The sequence below is a fragment of the Acomys minous genome (assembly GCF_964271855.1).
Source record: "Acomys minous genome assembly, chromosome: 7".
NCBI lineage: Eukaryota > Metazoa > Chordata > Mammalia > Rodentia > Muridae > Acomys > Acomys minous.
In genome coordinates, this window is record NC_140488.1 from 94506064 (window position 1) to 94528078 (window position 22015).

The 22015-nt window shown below is 40.0% G+C and overlaps 1 protein-coding gene across 13 annotated transcripts in view; it reads right to left on the bottom strand.

Annotated features, from left to right (window-relative positions):
* REPS2 (RALBP1 associated Eps domain containing 2) overlaps window positions 1-22015 on the bottom strand; it is a 213779-nt gene that overhangs the window by 101594 nt on the left and 90170 nt on the right. For all 13 annotated transcript variants that reach the window (XM_084790161.1, XM_084790163.1, XM_084790171.1 and 10 more), the window contains exons 6-9: window positions 13281-13419; window positions 9760-9823; window positions 6951-7093; window positions 4846-4940 (exon numbers count right to left, since the gene is read on the bottom strand). In XM_084790161.1, coding sequence (XP_084646287.1) covers window positions 4846-4940; window positions 6951-7093; window positions 9760-9823; window positions 13281-13419 — 441 coding nt within the window. The remainder of the gene's footprint in view (window positions 1-4845; window positions 4941-6950; window positions 7094-9759; window positions 9824-13280; window positions 13420-22015) is intronic.

A 22015-nucleotide genomic window follows, 5' to 3' on the forward strand; every position in this document is an offset into this window, starting at 1 on the left:
AAACTTGCTCAGAGATCTAACAACCCTCATCTAGATGATTCTTCATGTGTTAGTGTCACTTTTATGGCATAATGTAGTATATACTAACTCACTTTAAAGTAAAAAGATTTTATGTACAACTGCAGAAGAAACTTTAGGTGTATTTCTTGAAAGGGCCATGTTTAATTTAGGTTGTATACATGAAAGTCCAAGTAAACTTTCTCTTCATTTTTAATTTATTTTTTGGGAATTTCATATATAAGTGCTAATTTTATATCATTTCTACTATATTCTCTCCTCCTCCAACTCCTCCTATGTCTACCTCACTCCCTTTCAAATTCATGGCCTCTTATTCTATCATAATTATTTTTATGAACTTACAGATGTGTAGACATATATACAGCCTGCTAAGTCCATCTAGTGTTGCCTCTATGTACATGTGCTTAGGGCTAACCACCTTGGGACTGGATAGCTTACCAGGGATCTAGTTCCTAGAGAAGACTGAGTCTCCCTCTCTTAGGAGTCATTCATTTCCTTTAGCTCTTCAGCATGGTAAGTCAATGACAACACCAGTTGGCATTCCAATATGGAAGGAGGAAATCTTCCTGGCACTCTCACTTTTTTATTTATAGGGTATCATTTTTCTGTAGACTAATTTGTAGTTAGTCCACATCTACATTTTAGCTGTTCCTTCTGAAAGGGCAGCAAACATGTCCTTTAATCTATTTGATATGGCATGCATTCCTGTCCTAATAGGTGATTCTCCACACTACAATTAAAGCCCCAGCAATAATTTCCTAACCACAGTCTATTATGTCCAATAAATTATCAAAGTATTTTTATATAGTGCTGGGGGTTGAATCTAGAGTCTCATAGCATTCTAGTCAAGTGGCTGTACCACTTTACTATATCTCAAATCTGCTTTTCTGTTTTTCTTTTGAGGCAGGGTCTCATTAAGTTTCCCAGGCTAGCCTTAAAATCACTCCATACCACAGAATACTCATGAACTTATAATACTCATGTCTTAACATAGCAAACAGATGGCAATACAAATATGGCCAGACAATGTATCATAATAGTACATCTCTTTTATTGTCTTCTTCCACCTGGACCCCATTAAAGAAGAAAAATGATCTAGGAATAAAACAATGCCGATTTAAAAAACAAAACATCACTGGAAAATCTAGGTGAACATATATCTCAGTGGTAAAGCAGTTGCCTAAACACCAAGAAAAAAACAAAAAAGCAAATAAAAATGAACACAAGATTTTAACAGCTATTTTACCAAAGAAACTACACAAATGGCTACCAAGCACATGAAGAAATGTTCAACCTCACGGTTCATTTTCAAACTGAAACCATATGAGATCTACCTACAGCCCATTAGGATGGGTAAATGAAAATGACAGGAGCAAGGGCTATCAGGAATATGAGGAAACAGGAGCCCTCATACACTGCTGGTGAGAGAATTTAAAAATGCAGTTGCTTTGGGAAGCAGTTTGGTGGTTCCTCAAAAGTTTAACATAGTTATAGCACAATCCAATAATTTGACTAGTAAATACATTGAAAAGAGAACCAATAATATTTGTCCATTCAAAAACATAAACATGTAGGCTCATAATAGCCAAAATAGGCAACAAAGAGAAAGAAATAAAATGTGGTATATCCATACAATGAAAACTTATCAGCACCAAAAAAGAATGAAGTACCATCAAAACATTATGCTAAGTGAAAAACCATGCAACCACTATTATCCTATTTATATGAAATGTTCAGAATAGACTTATCCAGAAAAAGAAAGATTAATGGGAGTCAGGGAGATAGATCAGTGGGTTAAAAAAAAATCACTTGTTTGCCACATCTTTGGATGTGTTCATCCCTGAGGAGTTCAATCCCCAGGCCCCGTATTGCACATTGTTTTCTGTCCTCCACGCTGATGGCACAGCATGTGCACTCACCCCGAGAATAAATAAGTATAATAAGTAATTTGACTAGTGATTGTCAGAGGATGGTGATGGGGAGTGTGGCAAATGGGTGCTAATGACAAGAAGATTTTAATTCGGAGTGATGAAAATGTTTTGTGCCTACACCTCAGGGATGCAGCTTTCATGAGTTCTCAGCAGGCTGAGGCGGGCTTTTCAGTGACACAGCTGCTTTTGAATCATCAATACTCTAAGTAACTCCTTGCTGATATTCCTGTAAGAAACCCCAACAAATTCACTGCTTCACTAAAAAACGTTCTAAGATTAGACTTTGTTGATGGCTGAACAACTCTATCAGTACAGTAAAAACAGCTGAACTGTGTGCTTTAAATGGGTATGGAATGGCATTTCTCAATAAAGGTGTTTTTTAAAGAAAAATATCCAGAAAACATACTAACATGCAATATACCAAAAATTATAATCCATAATTCTTGATGACAGTAAATACAAGGTTACAGCCCTGCTATCTTTGAAAAAGTATGTTATTCAGAAAACTTCTTGTGACCTGAAACTTCAATCAACTTCAGGTTTGTTTACAACAAAAACACCTGTACTGGAGTTGCTGTTCAAAGGGCTGGCACCAAACTCTATTTACAATCCATGTGTTTGTGACAGATTAAAAGACTTGCAGACAGAACAATGAGTAAGAGTTTAGAAGAACATCAAATATATAATCACTAGCCAATAAAATCTTATGTAAACTGTTTTATTGATTTTATTGCTGTATACTAATTCTACAAAGCAATGGGCCGCATTATTTCCACACACGTAATGTGCTTTGATCTTATTTGTGCCCTTCATTAGCCCTTCTTATCCTCTCTCCTCCTCTACGCTTCCCCCCTTTCACATTCCTTTTACCTGTATGGCCCTTTTGCCCTCCCTAAATACCACATTTTATAGAAAACGTGCTATTTCTCTTTTGAAGGTTGACTCCATTTACCATTACTATCTCTAGTTACCTTCAATTTCCTGCAGATGGCACAATTTCATTCATTCTTTCTTTTGTAGGAAGTTATCTCACTATGTCACCTTGGCTGGCCTGGGCCTGTCTAGACAAGGCTGGTGAGGACCTCACAACCATCCTTCTGCCTCTGTCTGAGTGATGAGGTAAAAGGCATGTACTACTTCACCCGGATTTTGTTCACTTCTATGCTGAACTGAAAACACTCCATTGTACATAGATCACATTTTCTTTATTCATCGACATCTGTGCTAATTCCATCAACTTAGCTTCTGTGGATAGTGCTGTAATAAACATGCTTTTGGGAATCTCCATAATAAGCTGACTTTGATTCTTCTGGGTGGATATCAAGAAGTGGTATATATGGATCATACGGTAGTTCTGTTTTTAAGACTCTGAGAAGCCAGTATACTGATTCCCATGGTGGCTGAAGTAATTTACATTCCCAACAACCTTATTTGGGGTTCCTTTTTACCTACCTCCTTGCCAACATACATTGTTTGCTTGATGGCAGCCTTTCTGACTGTGGTAAGAAAGAATCTCAATGTGATGCTTTGCTTGGCTCATCCTCTTTTGTGACAGGATCCTGTGCAGCCTAGCCTCAGGCTCAATACATAGCTGAGACAGGCCGCAGACTCCTGGTCATACTACATCTACCTCTCAGATGCTAGGACCACAAGTATGTGCCACCACACTTACTGTGTGCAGTGCTGACAATCAAACTTAGGGCCTCATATACCCCAGGCAAGCACTCTACCAACTCAGGTACATCCAGGCTTCAATGTGGTATCCGAGTTGTATTTCCTTGGTGAATGCAGAGGGTGGGTGTATTTTTATGTGTTGGCCATCTATACTTCATAATCAATGCAGTCTCCATAAAAATTGGAGCAATGGGCTGAACAGACAATTCTTAAAAGAAGCAACACAAAGCTGGGTATGGTGGGAGGTGGAGGCAGGAAGATCAACAGTTTAGTATATCCTTAGCTACATTATAGTAAGTTTAAGGCCATTGCTTGAGACATTAGACTTTGTCTCAAAAAAAAGTAGCCAATAGACATTTGAGAGAGTGTTCAGTTTTCTTAGCCATCAGGAAAATACAAACTAAAATTGCTTTGAGATTCTATCTCACTCCAGTCAGAATGACTATCTTCAAGGAAAACAGATGACAAAAAATGCTGGCAAGGAAGGATATGAGGAAGAAGAAACCATTGTATGTGGCCAATAGAAATATAAACCTATGTAGCTATTATGGAAAGCAGTGGGGGGGCGGTTCTCTTCCATATGACCCAGCTGTACCACTCCTGAGCATATACCCAAACTATCGTATGTCCTACTACAGAGATACTAGTCCATCCATGTTTATTGATGTTCAAAATAGCAAGATTATGTAATCAGCCCAGATATCCAAATACACAGAGGACTAATGAAAATACAGTACATATACACAATAGAGTTTTATTAAGTCATAAGAAAGTGAAATCCTGGCAACTTCAGGAAACAGATGCAACTGAAGATCATTATGTTATGTGAAAAGGCATATGTATATGAAAATATGATAAATCCCATTTCTGTACACAGTGTAGCCATTGGTAAGGTGCCCATGGGCCTATAAACAACTCCTTTATTTACTAAGGACTTACAGCCTAGTTAAACAACTTGTCTAGTATTATCTGCCTTCATCTGACTACACAGAATTTCACATCCAGAAGGTCAAGAGACAGTCGTTATTTCACACACTATTTTTATGAAGAAAAATAATTATACGCATTATTCAGTGTGCACATTTGAAAGGCCAATCCTCAAATGCAGCATAAAAAGAATATGATCTAAACATTCATTTTCCAGAGTTTGTGAAGCTATAAGCTATCATTTACTTCTACATACATCCTGATTAACATGGGTAAGTTTTTGTTTTATTTTTACCTCCATCCGATTCAAGTCACAGGGTTGTTGGCTTGCTGGCATTGGCTCAGAATAAGAATCAAATATTGTACACTCCCACTTGGATTTAGGAAAGGCTAGTAAGGAAAAAAAAGAATATGTAACAATGTTTATTGTAGCATTAGTGGAATGCCTTTGCAGTGCTTCTGTGCTTGTTAATTGTAACAACAGAGTAGGCTTGCTCACGCACACTACTTCCATCACTAGTTGTGATGAGACAGCATCTGAAGGTCTTTGCCAACTCAATCTAGTATGGCCATTCCCATTCCTCACATGTTGAAACTGAGGGACAGAAAAGGTAAGCAACTTCTATTCAAGGGCATACAAATGGCAAGTGACAGGCAGACACTGGACACCAGGCAGGCAGTCCAGTTGACAAGTTCTTGCTCTTAGCAATGCATGGTAGTAATGTGCCATGTTAGCTACCAGGATATGTTAAGTTTTAATCAGATTAAACACAATTTTAAATGCAGTAATTATAAAGATGGTTTAAATACTATAAACATTAACTAAAAAATATCTCCTTTTAGGTATTGCTAGAAAGAAACAAGAAACTAAAATTATATATAGCAAACATAACTTCATGAAATATTTATTTCTTTGATTAGTAGGAGTAACAAAAATAAAAGCATATATTCCTCTTGACTGACAATAAAGAAATAATATTACAAGTCTCTTGTACCATGCAACAGCAAAAGTATTTGTTAGTTGGGAAGCTAAGTACATTGACATGAGGGCTTGATTAGCTGATCACCTAGCAGCCAGGTTACCTCTTAGAAGCAGATTCTATTTTACTACTTCACCACGAGTAATTAAGGAAGAAATATCACAATGACTTTTAAAAGTTGCTAATATTCCAAAAAGGAAAAGCAGACTGGGGTAGATAATAAATAGAATCTATTAATCAAATCTGTCAAGACACTGTCAGGAAGTCAAATTTTAATAAAATGCTTCTGAAAATTAAACTAGATGTAAAAGACTTGATTAGTGTCGTTTTTAACCCTTACTCATCTTCCCACCACTGCTGTGCACTGAAGTGCTGCCTGGGCTACAACTACCATTTGCAGGCAAGAGAAGGCAGACTCCTGTAGAAAGCTAACACTTTTCCAAGGCTACAAATGACAACAATCAACTGCTAACTCTCTCCACCCTATCTTCCATCTCTGTGTACACTGTCTGAGTCCTCCTCTGGTCTTGGCTAGTCTCGTTCTGGTGAGCAGCCCAGAGAATTATTGCAGACAAGAAATCTAATCTTGTCACTTCCCTGCCTAACCCAGGCCAATGCTATTTCTCATTATTTGTTTCCTGCTTTTCTCTTTAGCCTCATCTTGGCCTCTCTTCTTTGTTTATACATGCCCACCACTGTGCCCTGAACTTTCTATCCCTTGGATATTCCACCTCTCTTCAGTGCCTCTCAGCATAGCAGCTGCTCCCTTTTGCCCAAACCGCAGAGAAAATGCAGTGCCTCTCACATAGTGACAGCTCAATACACTTTAACATGCCATATGACAAAAATGTTCTCCTGGAATCTACCAGTCACCCGGGTATGGAAGTGTCAAAAAGGGCTCATGGATAGCCCACCAAACAACACAATATAGCCTTACAAGTCTGTCCTCTAATTTAGGGGAAGGGATTGGTTCTATGATTATAAGTATCTGATATAATTCCTATCACCTTTTTGTTAAAAAAAAAAAAACCTTTATAGTTTTGAAGTACCTTACTCAATACCACTTAGAGACACTAGGATCTGTCTCAAGATGCCAAACGTATACTTGACTCTACAAGATTTATTTTCTATCAAGAGAGGGATTCAGTACTTGCCATCCATGACTGTCATGAGAAAAGAAATTATATTGGTTCTAATCTACTCAAAAGGCACCAGAAATATAAAGACAGATGGTTTATACTTCCTTAAATCATCCCTATAGCTTGTATTCTAACATGTGAAAGTCTGATATAAGTTAAAGAAAGAACCTTCAGATGTCAAGGATTCCCTGGTGTCCAGATATCATTTTAAGAAATAAGAGTTTGTTATTAGGCATGCAGAAAAAAATGGCTAAGGTTTCTGGTGCACAATGAGGCCTTACCTGCTTGCAGGTACTCTGGCTGCAGAGTTGGAGGCAGGCCCTCTGGTAGTGGGTAGCCGTTCTTCCGTGCTACAATAAGATGAAATGCAGCACAAAACTCAGGCAAGGTCAGGGCTCCATCACAGTCAGCATCACTGAGTTCCCTAAAGATAAGAGATGTCATAAGTTGCCTGTCATGCAGCATCAGCCTCAAGCATGCACACACAATTCCCAGATTCCTGCCCACGGCCTGCAATAGCCTTGAAGTTTCCTAGGCAAACTCATGTGAAATCCCAGGGGCCACTGAAAGAAAGAAAACAAGCTGGTTTGTGGCAGTATCATCAGTGGCACTCTGTAAATGAAAATGGAAATTCTTCTCTCTGATAGGTCTGTTTTTTCAACACCGAGACAAGGCATAGGAAACTCTAGAGAGGAAAAAAAAAGTGATGTCTGGGGTTTTGCAGTTACCTGACAGCTGCTCAATAAGTGCAGTCTGCATGGTGTGAAGAGTGCTAGACTTGATGCTGGAAATGAGCCAAGGAAGGGCAGAGCCAGCCACTAAGGAGTTCACTCAGAGCATGGACATAGGTCTTTCTTTCTTTCTTTCTTTCTTTTTTTCAGTTTTCAGGGAATATTTTCAAGTAGTATACATTTTGGTAGCAAGTTAGTCTCTACATGTGATTTTCTTCTTAGAGAGCTGGGCATGGTGGCATATACCCAGCACTTAGGAAATTAAGGCGGGGAGATCAGGAGTTCAAGACTAGCCTGATCCGCACAGTAATTTCAAATCCAGCCTCAGGTTCATGGGACCCTGTTTAGAACATGGAGACAGAGATGGGATGAGGCAAGGGAATGAGAAAGAGGAAGGAGACAGAAAGGAGAGAGGGACAGAGAAAGTGAGAGAGCAAGAATAAATGAAAGCAAGGGAGACAGAGGGGGAGGGAGAGAGAATGAGAATAAAGGAATACAAGTAGGTTCAAGAAATGCTGCTTGCATCAATATTTTAATATAAAAGTAGCAACTAGAAAAAGGCTGGTACTGGAAAAGACAAACATGAGGAAAGAGTCTTGAAAAGGTGTGTCTTCACTTGCCATCTTTCACTAAAAGACACAGATCTGTTCACCGAACACAAAACAAACCTTTTTGCTAAAAGAACTAAGACCCCTTAAACAGTGGCATCTCTCTGATACACAAACACAAGCGTATTTGTATTAGAACTGGTATAGAAATAAGACTCATGTAAAACTATACTGAAAAGATGTTGCTATTGAGGCAGAAAGATCTCTAAGGGAAGGTCTAACTCTGCTTTGGACCATTTGCATCCTCCTATTCCCCATGAGACTCTTGCTCTAATTCTGAATGCACCAGCCCTGAAACAGCTGCTCCCTGGGGTGAGGCGTCTGGAAACTGCTTCAGATGCTGCATGGAGAGGATGCCATTTAGCCTTCATGCATTTGTCTCTACAAAAAGACGGGAAGCCTCACAGGGTAATGCAAAGGCTGGGAGTTCTGCCAAAACAGAATATATTCTTTTCAAAATGGTCACCTTTTTCCTACCCTTAAAATCTAACATAAGCCTTGTTGAAAAAAAAAGCCAGACTATATGGCTGAAGACCCTAAATCCAGCTCAAAGATCCTTGGCACACTGGCATGCACGGTATGGCGGAGACAGTTTCTCAACAAGCAGCACAATACATGGTGCGCAACTCTGAATTCTACCATGACTTTGTAATGCCTCATGAAAAAAATCCTGACATAAATATTCCAATGTTTTAATATATATTTATAACAGCATGATCCACAAAGGCAGGAGTTTATAGTGCTGAGCCTTTTCATAGATGCAAAAAGAACCATCTGGACCATTGCAACACAGCTCTCCTGGAGCTACAACTGTGGCAGGCCTCCATTGCAAGGCAGAGCCGACACTGCAGCTGCACGAGCTGAATTAGGGCCCAGCTGTGAAACACCTGCCAACTTTACAAAGTTCACAGGCATCTAGAATAGACAAATTTAACTTCATTCCAGAATGTTCTTGGACCTTCTGTGCACCCTACCTTATAAAATATTATGAAGAATGGCTTTTCAAGGTCCTCTGGCACCTTGCCTCACACTAAGTTAAAAAATATGAAAATAAAATACATGACAGAATGTCTCACATGTACACAAACTGCCTAGACTGAAACCAGGATGAAGAAAGAATAAGCAGGAAATTACTTTTCTTATATGTACACATATATGCATGCATGTATATATGTGTATGCCACATGAATACAGTGTCCTAGGAGGCCAAAAGAGAGTGTTGAATTCCCAGGAGCTGAAACTACAGGCAGGCAAGAGTGCCATACGGGGGCTATGAACAAAATCAGCCCCTTTAGAATAGTAGCCATCTCTCCAACCAAAGGAAATTGCTTTTAAATTAATAGCTAACACTTGGGGTTCATACTGTACACCTGATACTGTTCATTGTGATTTTCATATGATAATTCATTTACTCTTCATAGCAACAAAAACTTGAGTTCTATTCACTCTCAACCTGTTTTTTAAAACAATTTTAAAAACAAGCTTTTCAGGGCTGGGAGTGTGCCTCAGCAGTGGAACACTTATCTGATATATGTGAGGCCCTGGATTCAAACCCTGGCACCACCAAAATTATTTAAAAAACAAAACTTACTTGAGAGGCTGAGGCATGACACTTGCTACAAATCTGAGGCTAGCTTGAGCTCTAGAGTGAGTTACAGGTCATCCTGGGTTAAGAGTGAAACTCTGCCGCAAACAAAAATCAAGTCTTAACTTTCAAAAGTGCTAAGAGATGAGTGTATGGTAGTACTCACCAGATATAAGAAAGTTCTGGAATGGAGAGCTTTGACTTGGTGAAGAAGTTCTTGGCCACAGACCCTGTGAAAAGCCATTATTTATGTAAGCCACTAGTTACTTGTCTGGAGCAGCTTTTATGTGCAATCAAATCACCATTTTTTCACATAGCAGTCTCTACCAAATGACCACTTATTCCTCCAGCAACAATAATCACAAGGCCTTTTAGAAAAGCAGCATGTGGCTTGCTTAGCATGTCTGAAGGCCAAAGACTGATTCCTGTTGCTGCAAAACCCAGAAAAATACAAACAAAAGGAATATAGAATATGTAAAAAGGAAGAATAATAAATACAAATCATATAAAATCCTGCCTTGCTTTTACCAAATCTGCACATTTTTACAAAAATTTCCTGAGAAAATCTTCAAATTCGCTTAAGTAAATAACAAATAAAGCCAGGCGGTGTTGGCACACGCATTTAATCCAAGCACTCTGGAAGCAGAGGCAAGTGGATCACTGTGAGTTCAAGGCCAGCCTGGTCTACAAAGCAAGTCCAGGACAGCCAAAGCTACACAGAGAAACTTTGTCTCGAAAAAACAAAAAACAAAACAATAAAAATAACAAATATGTTGAGATTTATACTTAGAGAATGGAAAAGCAATGTAAAGCTATGGCAAAAATGATAAGCAAAAAGAAAAAATAGTATCATTAATGCCACCAGAGACAAGAGAGACCTCTTGAGAAATAGTTTCGATGAGATTTAAGATTTCTTGGTGGCACTTTGAAGAATTCATCCAGGACTCTTCTCATTGTAAATTTACCTATGTCAATTGAAATTGCGCTATCATCCGATTGTTCCTGCCGCACTTAAAATGTTAGCCTTCACTGAGATTTTTCATGCTTTATGCTCTCAATGGCTTCACATTTCAAAAGCCTCCTTTATAATACAAGACAGCATAAAGCCCCAAGTTCTGTCAAAAGTCTCCCAGAGCAATTACAAGTTTTCCCATTGGCCTTCAAGCAATAGGAACAGGAAGGAATGCAGTTGGTGGTAGAGTACTTGAATGCCATCTGCGAAGGCCTGGGATACATGTCCCAGCAATACAAAAACAAGGAAAAATCAGGCCAGGCATGGCCTGGGCATCTTTAATCCCAGTACTCAGTAGAGAGAGGCAGACAAGTCTCTGTGAGTTTGAGGCTAGCCTGGCCTACATAGCAAGTTACAGACCAGCAGGGGTTACACAGCGAGACACTGCTTCAAAAACAAAACAAAATTAATTTTAAAGGGGATTATAATGCATCCGAAAGCAATATTCATTTTCTTTTGGTAAGTTATAAAGAATCAAAAGCCAATAACCCACTAAGCCTTCTCCCTAAATTCACTCTGTCAATAATGGTAACACATGAGTCTTGGCTACCAATGTAACCAACCACCTTGTGAAACACTTGACAGAACTTGTCAGTCCATTTATCAACTATCCCATGGCAACCAAGATAGAAAGACATTCTCTTCTCCTATCAGTCTATCTTCTGCCGGACCCTCTCTTTTCAAAGCACAGTAGACCCGAGCCATTAGCTAGCGCTGGCTTTCACAGCAGACACTATTCACACAGTGTCTCAAAAAGATTAGGTGGGCCAGGCAGTGGTGGTGCACACCTTTAATCCCTGCACTCAGGGAGGCAGAGGCAGGTGGATCGCTGTGAGTTCGAGGCCAGCCTGGTCTACAAAGCGAGTCCAGGATAGTCAAGGCTACACAGAGAAATTCTGTCCAGAAAAACCAAAAAAAAAAAAAAAAAAAAAAAAAAAGATTAGGAGGAAGGCACTGAGAGGCTGCCAGCTATCAAGTCCAGCTGTGTCCCAGAAGCCACCAGCTAAAGAAGGAGCAGAGGGAAAGGATCTAAGTGCTCTCTCCTTTGAGTGTACCTTCTGAGAAGAACTCCAGCCCCACCACCAAGCCAGCATAAAAAGAGACTCCATTTACATGAAAAGTCCAGAACACAGAAGTCTACAGACAGAAAGTAGAACTGTGATCATGACCTAGGGCTGGCAGGTGGAGAAGACAGGAGTGGGAATAAGTGCCACTAAGTGGGTGGACTGGAGAGGAGTGATGGAAAGGTTCTAAACTTAGGTTATGAATCTCATCTGCGAAGGAGCCAAAATCACTGAGCGGCACAGTTTAAATAAGTTTTATATCTCAACTAAGATGTTTCTTTTAAAAGACATCAACTAATTGCCATTCATGAACCTCTTTATTGTGACCAAACTAAACATTTAAAGGAATTTATTAGACAATCAGAAAATCTTGAACAATAAACACTTGATTTATTAAAGAATCTGTGATTTTTTTCCCTCACATGTACTGGTGAGTTCCAGCAACCTTTTTTAAGAGACCCAAAGAAAGATATATCCTGAAATATTTTTCAAATCAAATGGTCTGGCAATTGTATTTCAAGATCATCTTGGCTGTAAGAAAATATAGATTAAAATGCTGGCACTTGTCCTTGGGGACTTGTTAAAGTGACAAGTCAAGTTGTATCTACACTTGAAATGCTGCAAAAAAATAAAAAGGTCGAAAGAAAATTTAAAAAACATCTCTAACAACTACTTACTATTCATATTTGGCTTAATAGCTGCATATGCTGGGAAGAGACTCTGTTGAGCAATAGGTAAGGTTACCCTGGATTCCTGTTTGTCTTTTCTAAATCATGGTGGTACATTCATTTGTTATTTCAATGCTATTCTACCTTCCACAAGGCCATTACCACCAACTACCAAAATGATGTTTGCCCTGACATATACAAGAATATATATATATACACTGATATATCTTATTTCATTAAAAAATAGTCTTTATTCATGCTCCACTGTTAGCTTAGAATGATCGAACCACACTGTTATTCTTTAAGTTTGAAGTGTAAGAAGAAAGTTTTATAATTGTTTTTCTTCCAGATTCTCCTATTTTACTGTTTGGTCTTTAGCCTGGTAAAATGCAGGCAGGTGGGAATGAAATCAATTCCTCTCGGCTTGAATTTTACATGAGGGCACAGCAGGAATGAAGATATCTGAAAATAATCCAGAAGAACTGACATTGAGAACATGCTGGCCAGTTTCCTTTTACTCCTAATTTTAAGAAGCAGCAAAGAAAGACTTGAGCCAAAAAAAAAAAAAATTAACATGAGCGTAAGCTTGTCGGGAACTTAAACCATAAGGAGACTTCTGCTGGCAGGCTATACTTTGTCTTTGCTCTGACTCTAATACAGTGAGTAAGCAACTGAAGGTGTCCCTTGGCACTACCATCTACTATTCCAAGTGCTTTGGCTGATAGGTACAGGAGCTGGGTCAAGTTCCCCCAAGATCTCATTTAACCCTTCTGCAATAGCAGTGTAATTTTCCCTTTTTTTTTCCAGCATGAGTTATATTTAATAAGAAATTCCACCTTAGAGAAATACAAATTGGAATCAAAGAAGGTTATAATATGCATTTTGTATGAATGGTTTCTCACGATATTCTCCATTATTCACATGGGACACCATGTTCTCTCACCTGAAATAAAGGAACTTGGGTCTGGCTGGAGGGACCGAAACTGATTGACATAGTACTCCCGCTGTTCTTCCGTTATCCTCCAGGGCTCATCTGGGTAATTACTGTTGTTATCCTGCAGTTCTCGCTCCACTGAAAAGGACTTGAAAAAAAAAGTGCTCACAGAACTTGCCTTTGATGAGATGAGGTGGAAAACTTAAACACCAATGAAAGTTATTTTGTATTCTAAAATTTTCCTCAAGGAAATAAACTGCCTTATAATAAGAATTTAAGCAAAACATAAACTATGATATAAAGTAGATATCAAGCTTTATGGGTTTTCTGTATCTTCAAAGTTAACATGAAATACTGAATAAAGAATGATGTAAGTTTTCCAATGTGTTCAAAGATGGGTTTTAAAAGACAACCATTCATAGGCCAGACGTGGTAGTACATGCCTTTAATCCCAGCACTTGGAAGGCAGAGGCAGGTGGATCGCTATGAGTTAGAGGCCAGCCTGGTCTACAAAGCAAGTCTAGGCCAGCCAAGGCTACACAGAGAAACCCTGTCTCAAAAAACCATCATCATCATCATCATAATAATAATAATAATACAACTATTCTTATCTTCAATTATTCACCCCATTTTGATCCTTTTAGATTATCTAAGTGGATAACAATATGTTTTTCACATGTATGTGCAGTGGCACATAGAGGGAGGCTCAAAGTTGATAACAGGAGTCTTCCTCAATTGGTCACCACCTCACGTGTATTGACACAGGGATCTCTCAACTGAGCCTTGAGCTCTCTGTTAAGGCTAGCCTAGCTGGCCAGCTTGGTCCCTGACTCCACCTTCCAAGCACTAGAATTATAGGCAGGTTACTGTGCCCAGTGGAATGCTGGTCTTCACATTTACATAGCAAATGCTATAAATGCTGAGTCATCTCCCTAACATCAGACTCTCTGTTGCTCTTCACAGAACATATGACAATGCTACAACTGCATAATCTTTTCTTCTGTCCTTTTTTTTTCTTTTCCTTTCTTTTGAAACTGGATCTCAGACTGCAGCCCAGGCTTGTCTACAACTCACAAGGTAGCCAAAGTTAGCTTTAGATTTACTGTAGTCATGACTCATCCTCCTGAGTGCTGGGATTATAGGTTATGAGCTAGCATAACTGGGTTGTTGTTGCATGTATGCTGTATAAATCCAGGAGCCAAACTCAAGTCCGTGGGTCCTACTTAAGTGGCAAATCAGTTATGAGTTGGGAATATTTACTAATTACAAAGCTGGGCAGCGAGAACTGTGGTGGTAATACCATGAGCAGGGTAACAAGACTGTGCATCAATCCTGCCACTAGAGGGCAGCACGCATGCCAACTTTGAATATTTAAGAGCTCAGAAGTCCAAAGGGGTGGGGGTCGGGGGAAGGCCTATAGTAGGTTTTGCAGACAGAAGTAAAGTGGAAGTGGTGAAAGAAATATCTGAGGAGCATGTCTACGGAACCAAGAGGTGGCCACAAGGAAGACAAAAAGAAACTAGGAGAGGAAAGAAAGGTACAGAAATCTTTCTAAGTGTCAGTCTGCTGGACTGCTGGATGGAAGCTCCTACCCTGGAGTGTATTCCTTCTCTCCAAGGAATGAAGCTTCCTGATCTAGTCACTGTTCTTGATAGCCCATAGCTGTTCTTTCTCCACTCATATGCAGCTACTCTCTTTCCTATTTGCATCACTTTGTGCCTGGGTAGTGTTAGTAGCTTTTTAATAGGTCTTGATCTATTCTGACAAGAAGAATCTGGAATAGACAGGAAAAAGTAATTGATCCCTCTACTTAAAAGTCTACAAACACTCAACTGGATGGTGATCCTCCTGCTGAGGTAAGGCCCTTACTCAGCATGCATGTGGTCCTGGCGTTAATCTCCAGTACCAAGAAACAAGCCTATAAAATTACCTGTTGCTTCTCAAAACAGTCCATCTTCTCTACCTGGCTATCAGGACTCTTTTGTTTGGTTTGTTTTGTTTTTTGAGACAGTGTTTCTCTGTGTTAACCTTGGCTGTCCTGGAACTTACTCTGTAGACCAGGCTGGCCTCGAACTCACAGAGATCCACCTGCCTCTGCCTCCCAAGTGCTGGGATTAAAGGTGTGCGCCGCCACGCCCAGCCCATCAGGACTCTTATAGTCCATGCCACTCTTTGCTCACATGGTAGACTTCCAATTACCCATGTACTCACATGTATTATGAACCAAACTCAGGTTTTTCTTCCCAGAAAACTATTCTCTGGTGCCATCATAATAAAATCCTTCCATTTCTTGCATCCTTCTGCTCCAGAGGGCCCTCTCCATATATCTACCATATGTACACCCATGCCTGTACCCATAACCATGGTCACTTCCTGCTCCACTACAATCTATTACACGGGTAAGCAGCAGCAGTCATGTGTGGGTGAGCATCCTGACTCATACCTGGTATCATCTGGCTATGTTGGAACAACAGTGATTGGACACACAACACACTGGCCTCTGAGATGCTTTGCCACAGAACGTTCTTTTCGTAGAACAACTTTTGTGAAATGTTCATTATTAAAAATATAAATAATAAATATACAAACTAAGAAGAAGAGAAAGCAAAACCCGAACAATTACACAGCCAGGCCATGATTCAGAGCAAGGGTCAGGCATGACTTAAGCTATGGAGAAGCCAGAAGAATCTGTGTGATGGGGACAGAAGTGATATAGAGATAGGAGTGTGGTACATGCTTATAATCCCTACATCCAGGAGGGTGAGGCAAAGATCAGCCATCATGAGTTCAAGACCAAGCTTAGCTACATAGAGAATTCAAATTCTACATGGTAATATTGTGTCTCAAAAAATAAGACAAGTGAGTAGTGGGATAAAACACATCTAAAAGACCCAGTATGGCAGAACGAGTACGAAGAGCCAAAAAGAGAAACTGTGTCTGCAGAGGCTGACTAAGCAGAACTGCACAAGAGAGAGTGGAGAGAGCGGAGTGCTGCAGGTCCAGGAACTAATTACCTTATCTCAGTTCCAGCCCTCCAGAACTGCCCTTCCTTGCTCACCTTTGTGTCAGAACTGACAACTTGTGACTCACAGTTAAAAACCTTTTGGAATCTATTCACTTAGCAGACACTAGTTTTTACCAAAAACAAAAGCTAAGAATGTCGCCAGACAGCATCTTGGGCCTACAGAAAAGCTTCCTCCATCTTGCTGTACCTGCCTCTCTGATATTCCCACCGATGCATTTTAAATTTGCCTTGATTTATGACCTTCTTTGTTCTGTAAAACTATAAAAACATTAAGAAACTGCTTCACTATTGGAACATGGGATTTGGGGCAACATAAATCTGTATTCCCAGACCATGGTCACTCAAAATGGCTACAGAATAAACTCTCTCTCATTGCCTTAAATAGAGAGAGGGAGGGAGGGAGGTTGGGAGAGAGAGAGGAGACACAGAGACACAGAGAGACAGAGACAGAGCTCCAGAACTCCATCCCTACAGGGGCTGGGAAGATGATCAGCAAGTAAGAGCTCTAAGACGGACAACTTCCGTTTAATCTCTAAAGCCCATGTGGTGGAAGGACAAGACTGATTACCAGAAGTTGTCCTCTGATCTCCACACACATGCGCTCACACATACACACATAGTGAAATAATATTTTTTTAACTACTAAAAAGGTTGCCAGAGCTGTCAAGATGACTCCATATGGTAAAGGTGCATGCTGCCATACCTGACAACCAGAGTTTGATCTTCGGGACCAACATAGGAAAAGAAAGGAACCAAGGAATCAAAGTAACTTTTGCAAGTTGTACTCTGACCTCTACATATAGACTGTGATATGGACACATGGACATGAGCGCACGCGCACGCACACACACACACACACACACACTTAAATCTAACCACTGGGCTACTCTACTGATCTCTCTATTTTTATTTCCATGAGCACCTGAGCCCCTCATTTCTAAGAAAGTGTAAGGTGGTGAGGAACATTTAGTCCTTAAGATGAAAAAGGCCTTACAACAAAAGGAGGGCATCTGAACACTGTGTTCCTTTGGTCACCTGCGTTAAGCTGGCTAAACTGTGCCCATCATTTTCCCCTGGTTTACCAATCGATTGATTTAACAAACCAAGTGTTTTGAAGATCTTTTTTTTTAATACCATTTTATAACTATGGTGAATACTACGTAGTTTGGACATTTCCAATAATTTTAAGTGTCTTTGCAAGAGTTCAAAAGCTAGAACTCTGCCAAATTGTACTTTATCACACATACAGTCCCTACCAGATATATAAGAAATACACAAGAGTATGTCATGTCTATTTTTTTTCTTTTTGGTTTTGCAAGACATGGTTTCTCTCTGTGTTAGCCTTGGCTGTCCTGGACTCGCTTTGTAGACCAGGCTGGTCTCGAACTCACAGGGATCTGCCTGTCTCCTGAGTGCTAGGATTAAAGGCGTGTGCCACATGCCTATTTTTATTAACAAGCTTGAATTAGCCCCTGAGTGTGTCTTACACTACAACAGCTATGGAAACACTCACTGCTCTATACTAGTCCCTTTTTCTTTTGTTTTTCAGTTTATGTGTATAGGTGTTTTGCCTGAATGTATGTCTGTGCACCGCCTATATGTAGTGTCTTCAGAGGCCAAACGAGGGTGTTGGATAACCTAAGACTGGAGTTAGAGGTGGTTGTATGCCACCATGTGGGTTCTGGGAATCAGACTTGGGTCCTCTGAAAGATCAACTATCTCTCCAAACCCTCTCTATACAATTTTTTTTTTTTTTTTTTGGTTTTTCGAGACAAGGTCTCTCTGTGTAGCCTTGACTGTCCTGGACTCACTTTGTAGACCAGGCTGGCCTTGAACTCACAGCAATCCACCTGCCTCTGCCTCCTGAGTGCTGGGATTAAAGGTGTGTGCCACCACGCCCAGCTCTATACAATTTTTAATGGGGGAAAAACCTGTACAAATATACAAGTGTGCGTGCCTTATCAGGCAGGGAAATTGTTGGTCCAGAGGATTTAGAAGCTCCTCCAAAACAAAGTAGGCTATTGCCATTGCCTTGGTTGCCTCCCAAAGTTCGAAGCTAAGACTGTATTGCCGAAGACACCACACAGTTCAGACAGAGGACTTGGAGGGCTAAAGCTGCAACTGACCTAGACGCCTCCCCCCTGAGAACTATCTCTCAGTACCAGAAGCGGATATGCAAGCTGTCAAGGGAGAAAAGCAGTCTATCCAGTTGTGATGCCTACGAACCACAACAATGACTAGAAGGTGAGATACCCTGAAAGATGGAGCAGTGGTGTCATATGTAGGGGGACCAACAGCTGCCTAATCAGTCTGAAGGCTCACTCAGTAGGAGGGAATCCACTCCTGGTACTGCAAATCTAGACAACCACCCATGGCTGGGGAGGCAGGAAAACCTGCTACCGTCACTGTCCTAAACAAGTGTAATTCCTAACTGCATGGTAAATATTTATCATTATCCCCACTGCTAAGTGCATCTCTCCCGATTCATCACAGAAACTTCTTTTTTAATCAAATGGAAACTACTACAGAAATCAAAAACTGGTTAAAACACAGAGAACAAGTAACTGTGAGGTGTCCAGGCCGAATTAATAAATCTACAACATAACTCCTACTTCTAAAGCTCAGGAAAAATCAAGGAATAGGGAGCAGAAAGATTTTTAAAGACAGAGGACCCGGACATTGGCTAACAGGTTGTTTCTTCTATATATGAGAAAGAATCTGCACCTATGAAATCTTAACAATTTGGTAGGGTAAACAAGATTTAAACAGTGACAACTCCATTTGACCTGCCATTGTGAACTGGGAAGATCTCCCTAGATAAAGCACTACAGATAATGACTGCTCAGAGAGGTAGAATCAGCCGCCCCCAGGGATGAGCTCCCTAATTGGTTATCCAACCCCGTGGTCATCCTAAATACACACATATTAGAGCAACACTAAATGAATTAAGCAGGTTATTTTTGCACATTGAAATTATTATATGTATAACATGTAATGGTAGTCATTTTTAAAAAGGGGCTGAATTTGAGAGAGAGTTAGGGGACATGGAGGAGATGGAAAAATAACATAAATATAAAACTCATATGAAATTGTCAAAAACAAATAAAACTTATATTAAAAATAAACTAGGTAGCTGGATGTGGTAGTGCGTACCTGTAATCTCAGCACTCAGGAGGCAGAGTCAAGCGGATCTCTGTGAGTTTGATGCCAGCCTGATCTACAACATGAATTCCAGGATAGCCATGGCTATTACACAGAGAAACTCTGCCTCAAAAAACGAAATAATAGTAATAAAATAGGTATTAGAAAGTGGGGGGGGCTGTAGGAAGAAATGAGAGGTAGAAATGATCATTTTGCTGCATACATGTATGAAATTCTCAAAAACAAAGAAGTTAAAATAAAAAAGAAGGAAGTCTCTGAGTCCATTTGTTTTTTGCTTTCCCCCCACCCCCAAGTTTGAGCTCTATCAAGTAAGAGCTCTGTCTGTCTTTCTGTGCTTCACCTATGGCCTAATCTTTGTGGGAGTTCCATAGCTACTAAGTAAGTTATTTCAAGAACAGATAGATAATGGCATATGGAGGAAGAAATTACTTCCCCCACACCGTGAAGCTAAGATAATCTACAAAACTGACCCAGTAGAAGAAGCAAAATAATTTAAATTTGTTACATAAGCAGTAACATGCTCATTCACCCATCCAACGGGCACTTACTGAATACAGCAAACCCAGACCCCTAATAGCCAGGGACATACTGAGAGACAAACATCTCCTTCTCTAGAAGTGTTGTGTCCAGTAAGGAAGAAAGGCACCCAGGCCATCTCAAACCAGTAAGGGAAGGGTTTTGATAACATGAGGTACTCTGGTGTTTCCTACTCAAACTCTGGTCCCTACACATATCGGCATGACTGCGGAACTTATTATAAATGCAAGCTCTAAGTTCTAACCCCAGTCTCCTAGTGACCAGTCTGAGTAAGACTCAGCACTAGATGACTCACCAACCCTCTAGGTGATTCAAAGTCATCTCAAGCATAAGAAGCACTGTCATGGTACACACACAGCGCAGGGCAAACAAAAGGAGTGCCATTCGTAAAGACATCAAAGCATGAAAGGAAATGGCCACCTGCTAGAAGCCTGCCCAGTTCAACCCCAGCTCTACTGGTTTTGTTGGCTGGGAAGAGATACTTGCTACTTGATGCCAATTTTTAGCTCTGCCAGTTTTTTTTTTTTTTTGAGATAGGATTTCTCTGTTAGCCTTAGCTGTCCTGGACTCACTTTGTAGACCAGGGTGGCCTTGAACTCACAGCAATCCACTGGCCTCTGCCTCCCTGAGTGCTGGGATTACAGGTGTGCACCACCACACCCAGCTGTTGCCAGTATTTTTAAGAAAAAAAACTCATGAGAAGCCAGGAGTGGTGGTACACATCTACAATCCCAGCACTCCAGAGGTAGATGCAAGGAGAGCAGGAGTTTAAAACAAACCTTGGCTGCATAGTAAGTTTGAGGTCAGCCTGAGCTACATGAGACCCCATCTGCAAAAGGAAAAACAAAAAAGAACATGAGGAGAAAGAACATTCTCCCACGTCTGTCTATATAATCTACAAACATATGGCTTATTATACAGTTTCTCTAGACACAGGAGAATTATATTTGCTTGTATCTAAAACATTCAACTCCTTGATTTTGTTTCAAATGAAATGTAAATATTTGGTCCGGCAAGTTATTATCTCTAGGGAAAATGTACTGTTTGTAATGAAAGAGACATCAAAAGACTTATTAAAAGTAATGCTATTAATAAAATACCCAAAGGTGAAGTTTACCCTCAAAGTACCTTTTTAAAAAAAATTACACAAAGGTGAATAATAGGAATTACAAGTAAGTATTGTCTGGCAGAATGTTTAAAGGGTGTGGATACTGTTTCAGCCACAGAACAATTCTGCTTAGACAATAAGACTCCTGTAAATGCTGCTGCCTTAGACTTCAGCCATTTCACCTATGGAGGTAGAGCAATTTTAGACTAAAGTCCCTTTGTAGCCTTAACAGAAACAATACAAAAACTACTTTTAGCCATAATTTTCAAAGGTAATCTAGGGCTCAAATTTCACCTCCTTAGGTTAATGTTAAACTGCAGAGATCTCTCTGAGCCTAATTATAGTACATAGATGCTAGCTTTTAAGGTACCTAAATTTTCACAGCACTGACCACTCTGCTCAGATATTCCCACTGATGTAATAGAAGCAAAAATGTTATAGGAGTAGCTTATCACTTTCTGGTTGGCTTTAAAAGCCACTCCACAAGACAGAAGTCATGCATGGTGCCGTTAACTGGGCCAAAAACCCATGGCTAGCTAAGTCATTTGCCCTAGGGGAGAACTTACTACTATTATTATTCTGCTAAATGAATACAATAATAAACTGCCCCCTAAGTTAGTCTATCTCTCAACTCTCATCAGAAAAGCTTCTTGCCGCAGCAGTTGGTGATCGATACAGAGTCCTGCAACTAGTCAATGTATGAAGAATCTAAGACCACGGAGTGTTCAGTTTGAAATGAATAACTATAGTACATCCCCATGTCTCCAAGGTTCAAAGATCCTCATGAAAGAGGGTGGTAGAAAGAATACAAGAGCCAGAGGTAGTACACATCTGAAGTAAAATCATGTTTGTTTGACATGACAGTCTCATTGCCCACATGAACTTATGGCAACTGTGGCTAAATAAAGACCT